This window comes from Myotis nattereri, assembly GCF_964212035.1.
Source record: "Myotis nattereri genome assembly, chromosome: 13".
In the NCBI taxonomy this organism is placed as follows: Eukaryota; Metazoa; Chordata; class Mammalia; order Chiroptera; family Vespertilionidae; genus Myotis; species Myotis nattereri.
Genome location: NC_138088.1, coordinates 18,700,673 through 18,719,531, shown reverse-complemented (window position 1 = coordinate 18,719,531; position 18,859 = coordinate 18,700,673). Strand labels below are relative to the sequence as shown.

Here is an 18,859-nt window from a genome sequence, read left to right as displayed (position 1 = left end):
GCCCAGGCCTGCGGGTGCCCCCGTGGCCATGTGAACAGAGCCCTGCGCACACACATGCATTTCCAGCCACGTATGGTCAGACACCTGTATAAAGCGTTGTGGACAGACTGGGCGGGGTATGCATACCTCGATAGGGCCCGGGCACAGGGAGAGGATGTCAGCGAGCCCCCAGACCCTCCCTTGGAGTAGCCAGCCTCAAAGGCTGCTGGGAAGGCAGGCGTGCTCCGTGGGGGCCCTGAGGGGCTTGCTCACCACTGTTGTGTTTTCTCCCCAGCAGGGCTTTGAGGCCGCTCCCCGGCATCTGCGTCAGTCTGCCAAGGCTGCCGCAGCCGGCCCAGGGCCTCCCCACCCCGTCCACCTCACCTCCCTCTCATCCATTGTCAGCCATGGCTCACCGGGAAGGGGCGGGGGCGGGGGCGGGGGCCCGGGTTGGCCCTGCAGTGACCCCTCTCCCCCTGGTCCAGGGACCCCCCTCACGGTGCTCAATGGGCCCATCCTGGCCCTGGATGCGGACCTGGACGTCTATGCCGTGGTGACCTACCAGCTGCTGGGTGCCCAGAGCGGCCTCTTTGACATCGACAACAGTACGGGTGAGGCCTCTCACACCCAGCACTCCCGTCTGCCCCCCTCTCCCAGCTGGGGCAGGAGGGGGCCGGGGCTGGGTCTAGGGCCTCCCCTGCCGAGCTGGGTTAGGGCACCTGGGGCCAGGTGAGTTGGCCCCGGAGGAGGCCTGGGGACAACACAAGGGACCTGCTAAGACATAAACTCTCGGCCTAGACAGAGAGCCCCCAACCCACTCCTCCATCTCCCTGTGCCCAGCCAGAGGCAGGCCCCTAGACAGCCAGAAGCAGCCAAAGCCCTGTCCCCAAAGCACCCCAAAGGTGACCCCCAGAGACCACGTCACATCAGTCTGGTCCTAGACAGTAGACCAGTTGGGGGAAGGTGACACCAAGGAGGGACATACTAGTGCCTCTCTCAGCCGAGCAGGTCAATCCCTCACCTCGGGCCACCCATCTCAGGCAGGACTCTGAGACCTGCCAAGGGCACCTGGAGAGGGGACAATCCCAGGAGATCAGCGCCGAGGGGACCCCCCTAAGCTTTGGTCGTTGAGCCTTTGGGGAAGAAAGTCATTGGTTGCTTTCTCTGCTCCTCTTTTATCTCTTCCCACGTTGTGCTGGTCTTCCCACGACCCCCCTGGCTGGCTCTTGCCCTCTTTCCCCCTGCACCCCTCTCCTCTGCGTCTCCCTGGCTGGTGGCCCGGGGCGACAGGCGTGGTGACAGTGAGGTCGGGTGTGGTCATTGACCGGGAGGCCTTCTCACCTCCCGTCTTGGAGCTGCTGCTGCTGGCTGAGGACATTGGGCTGCTCAACGGCACCGCTGACCTGATCGTCACCATCCTGGATGACAATGACAACTGGCCCACCTTTAGCCCTGCTGCCCTCACCATCCACCTGCTGGAGAACTGCCCCCCAGGTGAGCAGGGTGCAGGGAGCAGGCCGGCCCCAGGCAGGAGCTGGTGGGTGGTCCGTGGGGATTGGAGCCTCAGAGGTTGGAGCAGAATCCACCTCCAGCGGGAGGAGGGCAGGCAGCAGGGTGGGTGGAGAGAGCCCTGGAGAGGGAGTAGGAGATCCAGGCCCCCCCTCGCTTCCTGTGTCTGAGCCACAGTGTCTGGTCTGCAAAATGAGATTATTATTGAGAAATGTTCCTGGTTGAAAGACTATTTTAAAGTCAAAATAGAATTAATGAGATGCCCATCAAAATCAAATAGCTCTTGGGGGTAAATTTTATTCTGAAAGTCATCTGGAAGAATGAGAACATTTTTTTGGGGAAAAAGTATAATAAAACCAGATTTGCCTTCCCTGATATTAAAGCATATTATAGAACGGCAGTATTTAAAACCATATGATATGAGCTAAACGATCTGGGAAAAAGTAGCCCTGAAACAGATACCAGTAAATTGAAGAATGTAATATTAATGTGATACAATGAAACATTAGTGAAAAGTGATTAGTGTGCAAAACAGCTATTAACGTTTAGTGTAGATTCCTACCCAATATAAGGCACCAAAGTGAAGTCCAAAGACATCCTAAAGAAAAAATGTAAAAGTAGACCACAATAAAAAGTAAAAGAAAAGCTTTAGGTGAATATTTACCTGACTTCAGGATAAGAAACTTCTAAGCATATAAGAAACAGAACTTAAAAAGGGAAAAATACTAAATTTTGGTGTTTATACATTTACACTTCTTTACTTCAAATAATTATAACCAATGCTGGAAAGGCAAACAACAAACTGAAAAAAGATATTTGTCACAAGTTATCATAATTACATAATTTATATAAATTGATAGAAAAATAGGCAGAAGATAAAAACGTACAATTTGTAGAAGATACAACTGATCATTAAATTATTAAAAATGTTCAAGCTCACAAATAATCAAAGAATGTAAAATGAAATAAGGTACTGTTTTCCTACAAAATTGCAAACATGGAAAGTCTATAAAAGATATATGCTGCAAGGCTGTGCTGAGAGGGTCCCCTATGAACTGCCAACAAATGCATGTTATTGCGATGTTCTTAGGAGAAGCCAGTGTGCTCAGCTCCTGCCCACTTTCCCCCCAGGATTCTCAGTCCTTCAGGTCACAGCCACAGATGAGGACAGTGGCCTCAACGGGGAGCTGGTGTACCGGATAGAAGCGGGGGCTCAGGACCGCTTCCTCATCCACCCGGCCACGGGGGTCATCCGCGTGGGCAACCTCACCATTGACAGGGAGGAGCAGGAGTCCTACAGGCTGACCGTGGTGGCCTCCGACCGGGGCACCGTGCCACTCTCTGGCACGGCCATCATCACCATCCTTATCGACGACGTTAATGACTGCCGTCCCGAGTTCATCAACCCCATCCAGACCGTGAGCGTGCTGGAGTCCGCCGAGCCCGGCACCGTCATTGCCAATGTCACGGCCATCGACCGTGACCTCAACCCAAAGCTGGAGTACCACATCGTCAGCATCGTGGCCAAGGACGACACGGACCGCCTGGTGCCTGACCAGGAGGACGCCTTTGCTGTGAATATCAACACAGGTACAAGGGCCTGCTCCCCACTCACCCCTGCTCCGGACTCCCTGCCCCAGTCTGCTCTCTGCTTTCTTCCCCACCCTCCTCTTTGGTTCTCTCTCTCTCTCTCTCTCTCTCTCTCTCTCTCTCTCTCTCTCCCTCTCTCCTCTCTCTCTCCCCCCCCTCCCCCCTCCCTTTCCCTCAGCTGCTCCTCTGTCTACTCTCTGCTCTCCCTATTGACAGCACATCCTTCCCTCTCTTTTCTGTCTTTCCCTTTGTCCCTTCCCTCTCTCCTCTCTCTTCTTCCTTCTCCCTTGACCAGTTCCCATCAGTGTTGTATGACAGTGCCCCTCTCACCACCACTTGCCAGCGTTAAATATTACAAAGTGTTTAGGTTTGTAATTTTCTAGGAAAATTGTACCTTGCATTTCTTTAATAACTGGTTAGTTGAATAGTTTCTTTATATGTATATTGGCCATTTAAATCATATATATTTGCATACACATATATGTATATATACACATATATGTATATCTTTAATGACTTTCTTAGACCATCACAAAACAAAGAGAAATGTGGCCTATCTTTTATGATTTATGAAGTTTATTATAATTTTGATGGTTTTACCATTTTTCCCAGTTCAGTTTGTTTGCTCCTCTAGGAGTTAAGGAGGAACATGGGACCTGCCACGTGTACTTCCCGAAAGGCCCAGGGAGTGACAGCAAAACTGACATGACTAGCACTAAATGCTAAAAAATGTTGTTGTTTAGAAAAATGCATAGTAAAACAGCAATGAGATATCAGTTTCCAAATGTGATTAGCAGATATTAGATGCTGGACAGTATTGAATATTGGTGGTTATGTGGGCACATCTGATCCCACAAACACTATTATGGGAACTTAGACCCATTCCACCAACTAGATAGCAACTGAACACAATTTAACTCACACCTCATGGCCCAGCAGTTCTGCTCCAGGTAGAACTTCTCAGGGAAACTCCCAGGTCAATAATGGGACTCTCTGAGGATGTTCGCTGCAAGGTTGGAGGCCACATGGGCACCCATCCTTGGGAGATTGGAGACTAGAACATTGTGGGTGCCCGCCATGGGATGCCAGGCATCAGCAGAAGCAACAGGTTAGACTCACACAGAGCAACGTGGGTGAACCTTAAAAATAAGTACTTACTGAAAAGAATAAGAAATAGGGTGGGATATATATACACCACAATCCTATTTGCACAAATATAAGACACACATACACAGAGAGAGAGACACACATATGCAAAAAAAAATTAAACCCACATGATTTTGAATACATGACAATGATTGCCCGAGAGGAGAAGGGAAGGGGAAGGAGTATTGAAATAAAAGGGAATAGATACACGCATAAAACAAGAGCAGGGCCAATGACGAAAGTGTGCAGTGAGCCAGAGTACAGCTCCGTCTGCAGCAGAGGCCTGGAGGAAGGAAGAAGTGAGGAAAACCAAGAGCACCAGGAGGTCACATAGGTTAAGCCATGTCGCAGTTAGCAGACCCCACCCCTCCACCTTGCAGTGGTTGTTCAGGACCATGGAGAGCGGCTCCATACCCCTGCCCAACTTCACGCTGTACATACAGTCCTGACGCTTCTTCCGCTTTTCTCTGTCCTGTCCTGCTTCCCTCTGACTGACTCTCTTCTCTCTGTTTTTCTTTCCAGTGTCTTCTCTGCCCCTCTTCCTCATGCTCTCCCCGCCTGCCTTGCTCACCTTCCTTCCCCCTTCCTCTCCTACCAAATGGGCTCCCTCTTCCTTCCCTGGCTCCCTTCCTCTCTGCCTCAACCTCCCTCACAACCTCCCTCCCAGACTTCCCACCCTGGTCAGCTCTGAGCCCCATCGCGCCCCCCTGCCCTGCTCCGCTCCATCCCCTCTGCACCTGAACTAACTGATGTTAACCTTCTTCTCTCTTCCTCACGGCTGGCAGGCCCACAGGTTTGAGCTGTTTCTCTGTCACTTCCCACCTCATCTCTTCTCTGCTTCACCCCATTGCCTTCCTCCATACCCACCGCACCCCCACCACCCTTCCCATCCTGTGGGGCCAGGCCAAGGCCGTGGCCCAGCCTTTGCAGACTGAATGCAGCCATCCTCTCCCCATCCTCGCTCCCCAGCCTCGGGACGGGGAGCGAGAGTAGGAAGAGGAGGAGGAGGAGGCAGCGGCCCAGGGTAAGTGACCTCCCCTTGGCTGGAAACCGAGGAGGACAGAAGCCCAGCAGGGGGACCTGCCAAAGGGGAAGGGAATCCCAGAGACCTCAGGGCCTGAGAGGGAGCTGGAAAGGGAGAGAGGAGGTTCCACCCTGGATGAGGCGGATGGGAGGAGGAGCACCAGATCCTCCAAAAGGCAGGGAGCGGAGAGGGGCCAATAGAGCAGCCCCTGCATCAGCTCAACTAGATCTGTCCAGTGGTTGGGAGTGGGCAGGGGCTCTGAGCGTCAGTGGGAAGGTGAAAAGAAAACTCCTTGCTGGTTCTAACATAGGGCTGCGCTCCTTTCCACCATTGGTCCAAGTCACTCCCTACTTAATGGAGGCAAAGGAGTAGTCCTGATGGTCCAGGCTGTCCCATTGCTGTTCAAGTTTAGCGGCCTTGAACTTCCGTTATACTTGATCTCTGTACAAAACAAGCATTCTTTAAATAGAGATAAAATTCACGTAACAAAATTCACCATCTTAACCATCTCTAAATGTATAGCAGTGTTCAGTATACTCACATTGTTGTGGAATACAAAGCACTTTTAAACAAGCAATTACATGTCATTCTCTGTGTGCCAGGCACTGTTCTAAGCCCTTTTACTCCTTTCATTGTTATAACCATCCAAATGTAGTAGGCATTGTAATTATCCTGATTTTACAAATGAGGAAACGGGTGCAGAGAGGTTAAATAGTCTGCCCGAGTTCGCCATCTAGAAAGCAATGAGTGATGTGCCCTGACTTGCAGGTGGCTGTGGCCTCATCCCAGCCAAAGATGAGATCAGCAAGAACAAGGTCCATTGGGGACCATTGCCCTCGGTGGGGATTGAGTGGGTTGGCCAGGAGTACCCCTTAGGAGGCACAGATTTTAGGGGGTTCCCCTCGGGCTGAACCTGACCTGATCTGGTCTACAGGGTCTGTTTTGGTGAAGTCTCCCCTGAACCGGGAACTCGTTGCTACCTATGAGGTCACTCTCTCGGTGATTGACAATGCCAGCGACCTACCAGAGCGCTCTGTCAGCGTGCCAAATGGTAAGGTTCCCCACAGGCACCTCCCATTGGTTATTCGCAGGGATCTGGGCAGGAGGGGCAGGCTGGGAACAGCAAAGGCTCGGCCCCAGGAAGGAAGCAGCAGGACCCAGAGGGACGTGAAAGGTGGCAGCTACAGTGAGGCCCAGGATGGCCGTGTGACCCCATTGTTAGGCAGAGCTCAGCAGTAGGGGATCCAGAAGCCAAGAATTGGGGGATTCATGAAACTCACGGCTCAGAGTGAGAAGGAGGCTTGGGGGAGGCAGGATGGGAACTGAGAAAAGGATGGTTAGGGACTTAGGTCGGAATCTTATCAGAACTGGTAACAAGGAAGTGAGACAGGAACCCCAGATCTGATAGGAAGCCACAGGGTCCTAGGAAGGAAAGCACAAGGGAAGGTGATGGAAGCCACAGATACCATATTGGTGCACGGCCACCATGGCAGAGAAGAGGGGGGGAGGGGGGGGACAGTTGCTGCCTTCCGCAGGCCGGCACAGGCCATCTTGCCTGCTGCCTGAGGCATGAGCTGGAAGGGGCTGCTAGAGGCACGTCTGCATGTCTGCTTATCTTTATTGCCCAGAGGCCAAGTTTTCAGGAAGGAAGGGCAGACGTGCTCACCTGCATGTCCCACACTCAGAGGACAAAGGGCTGGTCCTAGAGAGGTCATGACTCAGGAAGCAGAAGGCTGAATCATGGAAGGGCCTCATGGGACAGGTTAGGACACTAAGGCACAGTCGGCCAGGGGCTCCACCAAGGTGACTCAGCGGGTGGTAGAACCCAAGCTCCTGTCCTTATGGAAGAATGAAACCAGACCAGGGCCAAGGGTCACAACCCACCACTCCAGCATGGGTCAGGCTACAGGGCTCCCAGGAGGGCTGTGAGGTGCTGCCATCCTCTCCAGGCATAGCTGAGGCTTAAGAAGGCCCAGACACATTGGTGTCCCTCACGGCACCCTCACCCCCTGCCTTCACCCCAGCCAAGCTGACAGTCAACATCCTGGATGTCAATGACAACACGCCCCGGTTCAAGCCCTTTGGGATCACCTACTACACAGAGAAGGTCCTGGAGGGGGCCACCCCGGGCACCACGCTCATCGCTGTATCAGCTGTGGACCCCGACAAGGGCCTCAATGGGCTGATCACCTACAGCCTGCTGGACCTGATGCCCCCAGGCTACGTTCAGCTGGAAGACTCCTCGGCAGGTAGGGCTGGGGGCGGCGGGGGGGTAGGGGGTGTGCCTGTTACCCTCCCAGAAGGACCATGGCCCACTTCTCACCCTCCAGTTGTGGTCCCACCGTGGCCCCTCAGTGGACTGGGCCAGAGCCAATATGGCCAATGTTCCTGCCAGATACCCAAACTAGAGGAAAGGACAAAATGCTTGGTCCTAGGTTGGGATGGAAGGCCCCTTTAAGGTCTGCTGGAAACATGGAATATTCCACCACCATCTCTCTCTACCACCCAAGCTTTCACTACGGCTGTCCCTTGGTATCAAAGAGGCACTGGTTCCAGGACTTCCCCAGGGGTGCCAAAATTTATGGATGCTCAAGTCCCACAGTCAGCCTTCCATCCATAGCCACAGTTTCATATCCACAGATTCAGCCAACAGCGGATTGAAACCTGAGGTTGTGGAGGGATGCCTATGTTAGCGTCACTTAGGAAGAAGGCCAAGAGGGATCTCTCAGAGGAGGCCCTGGGCATGTTCATGTTCATCTGTTTGGAATGTGAAAAGCTTTCCTGCCCCTCCAGGAAAGAGAACAGCTGATGCCAGTTGCTCTCAGCCCTCTGACCTGCCACTGGGCAGGGCTGACTGACCATCCTCCTTCTTCAAGGGACCACACCTGCCCCTCAGAGCTCTAGATCCTTCTCTTCATACTGTGGAGAGCTTTCTAAGTGAGGAATGGCCAAAATGGCACTGGGTGTGCCTCTGTGTCTTAGGGAAGGTCATTGCCAACCGGACGGTGGACTATGAGGAAGTGCACTGGCTCAACTTTACTGTGAGGGCTGCAGACAATGGGTCCCCACCCCGGGCAGCCGAGATCCCTGTCTACCTGGAGATTGTGGACATCAATGACAACAACCCCATATTTGACCAGCCTTCCTACCAGGTGGGTGGCCAGGCCTGGTGGGTCTCGGACCTGTGCCCAGGCCTTGGGGCCTTTGGTCATCTTTCGCTACCACCCGACCAGCCTCTAAGCCTCACGGTAGTGACCACCCGTCAGCAGCTTGATGCCCTGGGTTGTCTATATCAGTGAGTTCCTAGCACAGAGCATGGACTGGAGGACTAACATTGGCTGCTCTCTCCCCATGCCCATCGGGCTCCAGGAAGCCGTCTATGAGGATGTGCCCGTGGGCACAGTCATCCTGACGGTCACTGCTTCTGATGCCGACTCAGGCAACTTTGCCGTCATTGAGTACAGCCTTGTGGATGGAGAGGGCAAGTTTGCCATCAACCCCACCACGGTAAGCAGGCAATGGGAGTGGGGAGTGCAATGGGCCCAGGGTCACAGGCTGAGAAGCCACCAAAAGTATTGCGGCTTCCCTGTGTCTGGGTCCTGCCGCCTGGAGATCTGTAATCTCCGAGGTTTTTAGCTCAGTCAGCCCTGTTCTCAGAGTCCCAGACACCCTGTAGACGGAGGCCTTTCTGTCCCAGCAGGCGTGGAGGAAGTCGCCAAGATCTTTGGGAACTAGCCCTTTTGTGGGACAAAAACTTCTGCTCTGTGTCCCCAGCCGACCAGCAAACTTGATTCGAGTCCGTGTGACCACTTTTTGAAACTGTCCAGAGAGGCATAGGCAGCCCTGCCGACAGTGAGCACGGTGTTTGAGCGCCTCCTACTGGTGTATATGTGGCCCTGTTCCCAGTACCTCTCCCACGCTCCCAGGAGTCTGACTGTGGGAGAGCAGAAACTCAAGAGAAAGGAGGGGTGATGGTTTCAGATGTCTGCAAATGGGCTGCTATTTCAGCACAGAAAGGGCCCTGTGGCCGAGGGGTGTTTGGTCAGCGGGGCCCTCCCCAGTGGCTGGGCTGGACCTGGACTGCCCCTCCCACTGCCCCCACTCCTGCCCACACACCCTCATTCTGCCCTCTCAGCAGGGTTCTCTTCCTGCTTGGTGTGAGCAGTCAGGCACGCTCCTGGCCTGGCACTGTGAACAGTGAATTTCTATGGCACACGACCATATACCTGGCCAGGAAGTGTGCTCCAGCCTGGGCTGTTGTCCCTCTCCAGGTGGACTGGGGAAGTGAGGGCTAGAATGAGACCTCCATTGGAGCAGGGGCTGTTGTCTCTTCTGCTCAGCGCCCACAGCAGGTCTGGCACACAGTCGATGCTCAGTAAATATCCGCTGAACGGATGAAGGCCCTGATTCCATCCTCCTCCTCCTAGGGCGACATCTATGTGCTGTCCTCCCTGGACCGGGAGAAGAAGGACCACTATATCCTGACTGCCTTGGCCAGAGACAACCCTGGGGATGTAGCCAGCAACCGTCGAGAAAATTCGGTGCAGGTGAGACTAGGCCAGGGACCCCCGGGACTGGGGCTGTGGCAGCAGCGAGAAGAGCCGTTTGAGCTTGACAACCGAAGAGCCACCTGTTCCCCTCGGAGACGTGGTGGTGGGAAGGAGAAGGCAAGAGCTTAGCCGGTGGGTCACAGTGGCTGTGGCTGAGGGAGACGGGGACTCGGGCAGAAATCTCTTGTGCCAAACCTCTGCTGAGGCACAGGGACATGCCTGGGTGTAACCGGATAAAGCCGGGGCTTGCCTGCCCAGGGTGCCCGTGTGTCCCATGGAGGGACACACAGTCTGGCCACCAAGCATAATTATAAGGCAGTTTCCTTTATTTGTGTTTTCAAAAGAACATTAACAAGGCACCAGATTCACAACCCCAGGTCCAGCGGCCACACAGGTGCTCGGAGGCCAGTGGCTCACCTTCTAAGCTCTACCCCATTCCCACCCCAAATCCTACTCCGTGAGGCTCTGCTTTCTCTTTCTTTCTCCCCCTTCTTTCTGCCTCATCCAGTCGTGTCCTTCTGCATTCAGCTCTCCCCACAATAACCTAACTAACCATCCAGAAATCTCCCCTGGGTGAGGAGCTGGTGGGCAAGTTCTCTTAGTAGATGGGGGAGGGGCTGGGAGCACTCATGACATCGGAGTCCTGCCCCTGGTCACGTAGCCACGTGCTGTGTAGGGAGGAGCACAGGACTTGGCGTCAGAAAACGCAGGTTGCCTCCCTCCAAGGGCAGTGGTGAGTCGGGGGGTAGAGGGGAAGGGAGGGTCTCCTGGCCTGGTGTGTCCGTGGGACCCACCCTGGACGGTGGGGTCAGCAGAGAGAGCCAAGTCCCAGGCCAGATACAATCCCGGCCAAGAGGGAGCCTTCGGGGGTGGAGGACTCGCATCCAGCACTACGGTCCAGAGATTAGTGTGCGAGGTGTGGGCAGAGGGAAGGAGCAAAGGGCAGAGGAGGTGGGGGCAGGAGGGCTTCCTGCCTCAGGGCTCAGACACAGAGTACCTGCTCCTCACAGTACCAGCTGCTGAGCGTTTCCTCAGGCCGGGCACTGCCCACCATCACCGCCTAGAACACACCGTCACCGGGAGCCTCACAACCCCTGAGAGGGAAGATATATTGTCCCCAAAGTACAACTAAGGAAATCGAGGCTCGGGGTTCAAATAAATTGTTTGAGGTCACACTGCAAGAGTAGGCACGGTCCACCTCTGCTTACTCCTCTGACTGGGTCTCCTGAAGTAGCTCCCACTATGCCCCCGACCTTTGACCTCAACCTCCCCCTCACCCCCCACCCCACCCCAGGTGGTGATTCAGGTGCTAGACGTCAATGACTGCCGGCCACAGTTCTCCAAGCCCCAGTTCAGCACGAGCGTGTATGAGAACGAACCAGCGGGCACCTCGGTCATCACCATGATGGCCACCGACCAGGATGAGGGCTCCAACGGGGAGGTGACCTACTCACTTGAGGGCCCTGGTGAGGGTACGTAGCCGGCTCCTTACCTGTGATGCCATGGCGGGGGGGGGGGGGGGCCGGGGGGGAGTGGCAGGCTGCCATGGAAGGAGGTCTCAGCCAGAGACATGCCTGCTCTCTCTGCCACCCCCTGCCAGAGGCCTTCCACGTGGACATGGACTCAGGCCTGGTGACCACAAAGCGGCCACTGCATTCCTACGAGAGGTTCAACCTGACGGTGGTGGCCACCGACGGCGGCGAGCCCCCGCTCTGGGGCACGACCATGCTGCTGGTGGAGGTCATCGACGTCAATGACAACCGCCCTGTCTTCGTGCGCCCCCCCAACGGCACCGTCATCCACATCAAAGAGGTGTGTGTCCCCCACGCCTCCTGCCGACAGCAGGCCCCTCCCCCTGTCCAGCCCGGGAGCGAAAGGCGGGCCCCGTTGTGAAGGTGGGGAAACTGAGGCAGAGGAGGGAACAGACTTCTTCAGTGCTGCCCAGGGCAGTGCTGAACAATGGTTAGCAATATGGGCTGTGTCCACAAAAGGTCCTGGGTTCAAGTCTAACTCTACCGCTTACCAGCCAAACTACCTTGAGCAAGTGACTTCTCTGAGTTTGTTTTCCTTCTGCAACATGGGACTAATCATCTCCAGCTATTAGATGTCTGCCAAGAACAGTCCCCAGAAACCCACTTCCCCGACCCTGGTCTCGAGATAAACATCCAGGCCCCTTCCAAATGTCTGTTGTTCCTGCTGACACCAAGTGGAGACAGCCTGGGAGTTGAGGATGAGCATCAAAACAGAAGCCAGGGGAAGTGGCTGAGCTGGAAACTCCCCAATTCTTCTTTCATTCCTCGCTCTAATTGCCTTGTAAAGATAGGGAAGTCTTTCTCTGTCTCTACCCTTCCCCGCCTTCCTCTCAGCACCCAGCCCACAATGCCCTTGGTGGTACAATCAGGGTACCTCCCACTTGCTGTTCGCTCCCCAAACGTCCGCAAGTCTCTGCACCTCATATTGTCAGCACCGAGTTCTTGCTGTCACTGTGTCTCCTCTTGGAGGTACCATGGAAGAAAGTTCTGCAGGGCAGAGCTCTAGGACACACTGTGCTCTTATGTTGTGACTTGCTGCAACTTGAGTCTGTTGTGACGATTGAGTGGCCGGTCCTCTTTGCTTTGTCCACTAAGGGAGCTCAGAGCGTTCAGCCCACCTTGAGTGGCCCTGCAGGGTCTTAGCATACACACCTTGCTTCCCATCCCTCAGTTCTCATTTTCCTGTCAACCATTTCTTTTGTCTACCCTGATTTTTTAAAAATGTTTTCACTCTTATTATAATTTACTAGAGGCCCGGTGCATGAAATTCATGCACGGGGGGGGGGGGGGGGGCGGGGCGGGGGGGGGGGCGTCCTCAGCCTGGCCTGCACTCTCTCCAATCTGAGACCCCTTGGGGCATGTCTACTGCCAGTTTAGGCTGAACCAGCAGTTGGACATCCCTCTCACAATCTGGGACCACTGGCTCCTAACTGCACACCTGCCTGCCAGCCTGATTCCCCTAACTGCTCTCCCCTGCCGGCCTAATCCCCCCTAACTGCGTCTGCCTCAGCCCTGCCACCATGGCTTTGTCTGGAAGGTCATCTGGAAGATGTCTGGTCTAATTAGCATATTACCCTTTTATTAGTATATATTCTTTCTGGTAAACTGCCTTAAATCCTCTTTGTGGAATGAGGCAGGGTATACATTTATAATAATCTAGTTCTTTTCCATACCAAAGGCCCCATTTACTAACTTTTTCCCTTCAAGGGCTCTGTATTTTGAAAGATTCATGTCTCCCGAACAACCAACATCTGTTAAGAAATTATCTGTTTGTCATCCACTTTCTATTAATTAACTGCAACTGCCGTGCAGAGTGTCCGATAGTCTTGGTCAGTGAGGTACACAGTGAAACCATGCTGAGCCGGTGATTTTTCAACTAAAAGCAAAGAAACTTGTTCCTTGCTTGTGTGCCATGTGGCTTCATGGTCAGTGTTTGACGTCAGTTACGCTTTCCGGTATCTTAGACTTCATTCAAGGGACATGGGAGACGGGCTCAGAGAGGGTTAGTGCCATGTTTGGGTCACGTGGTACTGTAACAGGCTAGAACCCAGGTGTCCAGTCTGCCTCCACGGTGTCGCCCTACCTACCTGCCCCCCGTTTTCAGGTACCCCATTAAGTGGATGGTGTTTGGGGATACCTAGAGCTCCTGTGATTGGGGTAGCAGAGAGCAGCAGACCCGGAACAGAGGATGGCTGTGGCCTCTTCTAAACCTTTGCACGCAATGGAGCTGGAGGGATGAGGGTGGCCGCTGGACAGGCGGTCACCCTAAGAGCATTTGGAGCGTGGAGGGTCCCAGGCCGAACCATCAAAGGGCAGTGGCTTGGCTAGGGGTGGGGTGAGGGGATGTGCTAGCAGATGCCCAGACTCCAGTAGAGTCCAGCCAACAGGCAGCCATTTCCTAAGGATGCAGAGAGGTGGCAAGGACATGCTGCTGCAGGACGAGGAAGGGGCCGGGAGCTGGGATTCTCCCAGGTGCCCAGCAGCCTCCCTCCCCGCCCTCCGCAGGAGGTCCCGCTGCGCTCCAACGTGTACGAGGTCTACGCCACAGACCAGGACGAGGGCCTCAACGGGGCCGTGCGCTACAGCTTCCTGAAGACCACGGGCAACCGGGACTGGGAGTACTTCACCATTGACCCCATCAGCGGCCTCATCCAGACCGCGCAGCGCCTGGACCGTGAGAAGCAGGCGGTGTACAGCGTAAGGGCGGGGCCAGCTCAAGGGGCGGGGCCGGGGAGGGCTTTCCTCTGGGTGCAGGGCCACCACCTTCTCACCTAGAATGTCTTCAAGAGGGTGGTCTGGCCCCGGGAGTGCCCTTCTGGGGCCCTGTGGCTCCTCTTCTGACTGTGTCCTTCCACCTCTAGCTCATCCTGGTGGCCAGCGACCTGGGCCAGCCAGTGCCTTATGAGACCATGCAGCCCATGCAGGTGGCCCTGGATGACATCGATGACAACGAGCCCCTCTTCCTGAGGCCTCCAGTGAGCTCTCCCCCATGCCCCGCACCTGTCACGCCCACACAGGGACTCCCTGCCTGCAGGCACATGTGCATGTCCTCCCTTCTGCACCCTTCACCGTATGCATGTGTGGTTGCACCCAGAAACCGGCATGCACTGAATAGAACAAATACTTATTGAGCCACTACTATTTCAAAGCACTACCCCGCTGCCAAAACGGAGCAAAATGCCGGACTCCTGGAGCTGACCCCTCCTTAGTGCCACACTGTACATGGGGAGCCGGAAAGTCAGCTCTGCTTCCCTGAGTTGGGCTGGGCCCCTCCTTGGACTCGGGCTCTGACTTGGCGCTTTTCCCTGTGTGCACCTGGGATGATGTTCCCTGGAGACTCATGTGCATATGAGATAGTGACCCCTGGTCCAAACATCCACTGAGGTATTGGGAGACCAGAGAGCGTGCCAAGCACAGCCCTGCCCTCATAGAGGATGCCACTGGGTGACATCAGGGCAGAGCTGGGGTCTCCCAGGCCCAGCCTTTGGTCCCTTGAGGTTATAGCCCTCTCCTCACCCCATAAGGTGTGGACAAGAAGCTCCCTCAGCACCCACGAGGGTCCTGCCTCGGGCCTCTGGCAGGAGCTGGGAGCCCGGGCCTGGCCTTGCCTGGGAGTGAGGACACTCCCCTCTCCCTGCAGAAAGGCAGCCCCCAGTACCAGCTGCTGACAGTGCCCGAGCACTCACCGCGTGGCACCCTCGTGGGCAATGTGACCGGCGCCGTGGACGCAGACGAGGGCTCCAACGCCATCGTGTACTACTTCATCGCAGGTGGGCCTGACGGGACTAGCGCCCTGCCTGCCCCGGGGCTGGAGACGGCCCGTGTGCCCTGCCCCTCACCCTGTGCCCTGTCCACCTTCAGCTGGGAACGAAGAGAAGAATTTCCATCTTCAGCCTGACGGGCGTCTGCTGGTGCTAAAGGACCTCGATCGGGAGCGCGAAGCTGTCTTCTCCTTCATCGTCAAGGCCTCGAGCAATCGCAGCTGGACGCCTCCCCGGGGACCCGCACTGGACCTGGACCTGGTCACGGACCTCACCCTGCAGGAGGTGCGCGTCGTGCTAGAGGACATCAACGACCAGCCCCCGCGCTTCACCAAGGCTGAGTACACTGCAGGTGCAGCACTGGAGCCTGGGCGCCGGGGGTGGGGTGGCCCTGCCCTGCCACTTACACCACCGCCATTCCTGCAGGAGTGGCCACTGACGCCAAGATGGGCTCGGAGTTGATCCAGGTGCTGGCCCTGGACGCAGACATTGGCAACAACAGCCTGGTCTTCTACAGCATTCTGGCCATTCACTACTTCCGGGCCTTTGCCAATGACTCCGAGGACGTGGGCCAGGTCTTCACCATGGGTAGGGGCTTGGTGACACGTGGGTAGGGGCCTGGTCACACGTGGGGAGGGGCCTCTGTCACTGCATGGAATGTCGTCTGGAAGAGATGGGTGGTCTGTTTGGGCACCACAGAATATGGGTGGTCAGCCAGCCATGTCAGTCTTTTCGTTCATTCGCCCATCCACCTATTCAGCCAGTCAGCTATCATTCTTTAATCCTTTTATTCAACCACCTATCCATATCTACATCTACCCACCCACTTCCTCTTTATCTTTCTCTTCCCATTTCCTCCTCCACCCATTATTCATGTATCCATCCATCCACCCATCTCTGCAGTCCCCTTTCCATATATCCTCCTGACATTCCAGTTGGACACCTCGCCTTCCCGTGGTAGGCACTGTGCTAGGCACTGGGGAGCCAGCATTCAGAGTGTACTTGTACCTACAAGTGTGCACGTCTGCTTGTGTACTTCCGTGTGTGGGAGGCTGAGCTCACAGGGTGTCCCATTACCTTACTTTCAGCCCCAACCCCTTCCCTGCTCTTCTCTGTCTGTAGGAGTCAATCCAGACTTCTTGGCCTGGCATTCAAGGCTCACCAGGTCTTCTTCCTAATCCCCCTTTCTGGTTCTCATCCCCCTACTATCCTTAAAGGCCCTGTGCCCAGTCAAGCTGCACTGCTCACCATTCCTTCAGCCTGCTGCACACCATCCTCCCCTGGGCCTTTGGTCCCTTTTCTTCACTTCCTGGATTACCATCCTGACCTTCACCTCTGCCTTCGATATGCTCCCCCCAACCATCCTTTAAAATCTAGGTCATCCCTGGCTGGGGGGCTCCGTTGGTTGGAGCATCATCCTGTGCACCAAAAGGTTACAAGTTTGATCCCTGCATATACGGGAGGCACTCAATTGACGTTTCTCTCTCTCTCTGAATTCAGTTTTAAAAAACAATAGCACATCCTCAGGTGAGGATTAAAAAAAACAAATCTACTTCATATGCCACCTTCTCCAATCACACAACCAGACACCATCCCTTTGTCCTCTGACCTCCCATTACTCTTATTTTAATAAACAAAAACACAGAGAGGCTAAGTTGTGAAAGGTCACACAGCTAGAAAGTGGCAAATTTTAAACCCATGTCCACTGTCTTCTAAGAGAAGACTGGACTGTGCCTCCTGTGGTCATCTCTCTACTGTCAAATTCTGAAGTGCATGTGGGGATACAGACAGACACTAAGGGGGCTCAGAAGGACCCCAGCAGGGGACACCAGATGCCCAAACTCAGCATTCTTGGGCCAGCACACCCCGGTTGTTTTGGTTAGTATGCAGAATGTTTAAATAAACACTGAGCTCAGTAGTTAGGAATCAGGAGAGTTCACTGGGAAGCTATGGAAGAGGCGCCGGTGTGGCAGCCACGCTGAGGTGGCTGCTGTGCTCTGCAGCTCTGGGTCCCAAGTCCTGCAGGCCCGTGCTGCCTCCCCAGAAGTGTCTCCTGCCCCTGCACCTCACCCCTGCCCCAGGGATTCTGGGGCGCCGGGTGGCCCCTGAACTGCTCCCCACCCATGGGCTCTTCCTGCAGGGCGTGTGGATGGCATCCTGCGCACCTTCGACCTCTTCATGGCCTACAGCCCCGGCTACTTTGTGGTGGACATTGTGGCCCAGGACCTGGCAGGCCACAACGACACGGCCATCATCGGCATCTACATCCTGAGGGATGACCAGCGCGTCAAGATCGTCATTAACGAGATCCCCGACCGTGTGCGTGGCTTTGAGGAGGAGTTCATCCGCCTGCTCTCCAACATCACCGGTGCCATTGTCAACACTGATGACGTGCAGGTGCCCACGGGACCCGCCCAGGGGCTGGGGGCAGTGGAGGGAGAGGACTAGGCCACAGGGAGGGACAGGGCATTGTGGAGAGGCCAGAGACGTGAAAGGGGATGTATGTGCCCTCAATCGTTTCCTACCTGCATGGCCCTGAGAAAGGCCTCCCAGGTCTCCGGGCCTGTTTCCTAACCTGTGAAGTGGGGTCATGGTAGTGCCTCGCAGTGAGGTGATGGGTATCACGCTTGTGATGGGTTCGCTGGGAAGGCAGGCCAGGAGGGGCGCCTAGAAGAGGCCTGCCCATCCCAGCCCATCCCTTGCACCTGCCACACCCTGTGACGCCCCTTCTTGCCTAGTTCCACGTGGATAAGAAGGGTCGGGTGAACTTCGCACAGACAGAGCTGCTCATCCACGTGGTGAACCGAGATACCAACCGCATCCTGGACGTGGACCGGTGAGTGGGGATCTGTGCTCGGAGTGTCGTCTGCCTCCCTGCCCTGGAGTTGGGGAGGGACCCACCAGAGGCATCACCAACACCATCATGCCTGCTGCGTGGCGCTCTCCCCAGCATGTGGGCAGAGAACCGTTTGTGGGTATTAGCAGAGCTCTGCCCTCCTGAGCCTTACTCTCCCCATCTGTGCAATGGGAGTATTGTATTGATTGTGAGGGATGTGAACTCTAGAGGATACAAAGCGATCCTAGCTGGGTGGGCTTTAATCTTGCAAGGCTTGTGGGGGTGAACCTTAGACGTCCAAGTCAAGACCTGGGCAGCCTGGCCTGAGTGAGCAGGTGCTTGGGGGGTGGCTGAGGATGGGAGCTGAGGCCCCTGCCCCTTGCCCAGGGTGATCCAGATGATCGACGAGAACAAGGAGCAGCTGCGGAATCTTTTCCGGAACTACAATGTCATGGACGTGCAGCCTGCCATCTCTGTCCAGCTGCCCGAAGACATGTCTGCCCTGCAGGTACCCCTGGGGGCACCGGCCCCACCGCCCCCTTGTCACCCCGGTTGCGCCCGCCCGCTCACGCCTGTCCCGTTTCCTCAGATGGCGATCATCGTCCTGGCCATCCTCCTCTTCCTGGCTGCCATGCTCTTCATCCTCATGAACTGGTACTACCGGACCGTGTGAGTGACCCCCGGCCCTGTCCTGAGATTGGCTGACCAGCCCGCCCTCCTCCAGGGATCGATATGGAGGCAGGCAGTGTCCTGAGATGCCAGCCCAGCCCCAGCCTCCCTTACCAGCGCCTCTCTCTGCTTCTCTCCAGACACAAGAGGAAACTCAAAGCCATCGTGGCTGGCTCCGCAGGTGAGTGAGGGCTGCGATGGCGGGAGGTTAGAGGTCAGGAGGGGCTCCTGGGGAACTCACATGGCCCTGGACAGGGCCAGGC

At 55.5% G+C, this 18,859-nt stretch overlaps 1 protein-coding gene across 2 annotated transcripts in view; it reads left to right on the top strand.

The window, feature by feature from the left end:
* CDH23 (cadherin related 23) overlaps positions 1 to 18,859 on the top strand; it is a gene marked incomplete at its 5' end in the record, with an annotated part of 360,387 nt that overhangs the window by 338,176 nt on the left and 3,352 nt on the right. For both annotated transcript variants that reach the window (XM_081105003.1, XM_081105002.1), the window contains 20 exons: positions 465 to 590; positions 1,270 to 1,473; positions 2,620 to 3,078; positions 6,183 to 6,299; positions 7,273 to 7,497; positions 8,231 to 8,400; positions 8,618 to 8,755; positions 9,676 to 9,795; positions 11,093 to 11,270; positions 11,399 to 11,610; positions 13,836 to 14,027; positions 14,192 to 14,305; positions 14,971 to 15,100; positions 15,192 to 15,443; positions 15,518 to 15,679; positions 17,232 to 17,488; positions 17,830 to 17,927; positions 18,315 to 18,435; positions 18,517 to 18,596; positions 18,737 to 18,777. In XM_081105003.1, the coding sequence (XP_080961129.1) occupies positions 465 to 590; positions 1,270 to 1,473; positions 2,620 to 3,078; positions 6,183 to 6,299; positions 7,273 to 7,497; positions 8,231 to 8,400; positions 8,618 to 8,755; positions 9,676 to 9,795; positions 11,093 to 11,270; positions 11,399 to 11,610; positions 13,836 to 14,027; positions 14,192 to 14,305; positions 14,971 to 15,100; positions 15,192 to 15,443; positions 15,518 to 15,679; positions 17,232 to 17,488; positions 17,830 to 17,927; positions 18,315 to 18,435; positions 18,517 to 18,596; positions 18,737 to 18,777 (3,396 nt within the window). The remainder of the gene's footprint in view (positions 1 to 464; positions 591 to 1,269; positions 1,474 to 2,619; positions 3,079 to 6,182; positions 6,300 to 7,272; positions 7,498 to 8,230; positions 8,401 to 8,617; positions 8,756 to 9,675; positions 9,796 to 11,092; positions 11,271 to 11,398; positions 11,611 to 13,835; positions 14,028 to 14,191; positions 14,306 to 14,970; positions 15,101 to 15,191; positions 15,444 to 15,517; positions 15,680 to 17,231; positions 17,489 to 17,829; positions 17,928 to 18,314; positions 18,436 to 18,516; positions 18,597 to 18,736; positions 18,778 to 18,859) is intronic.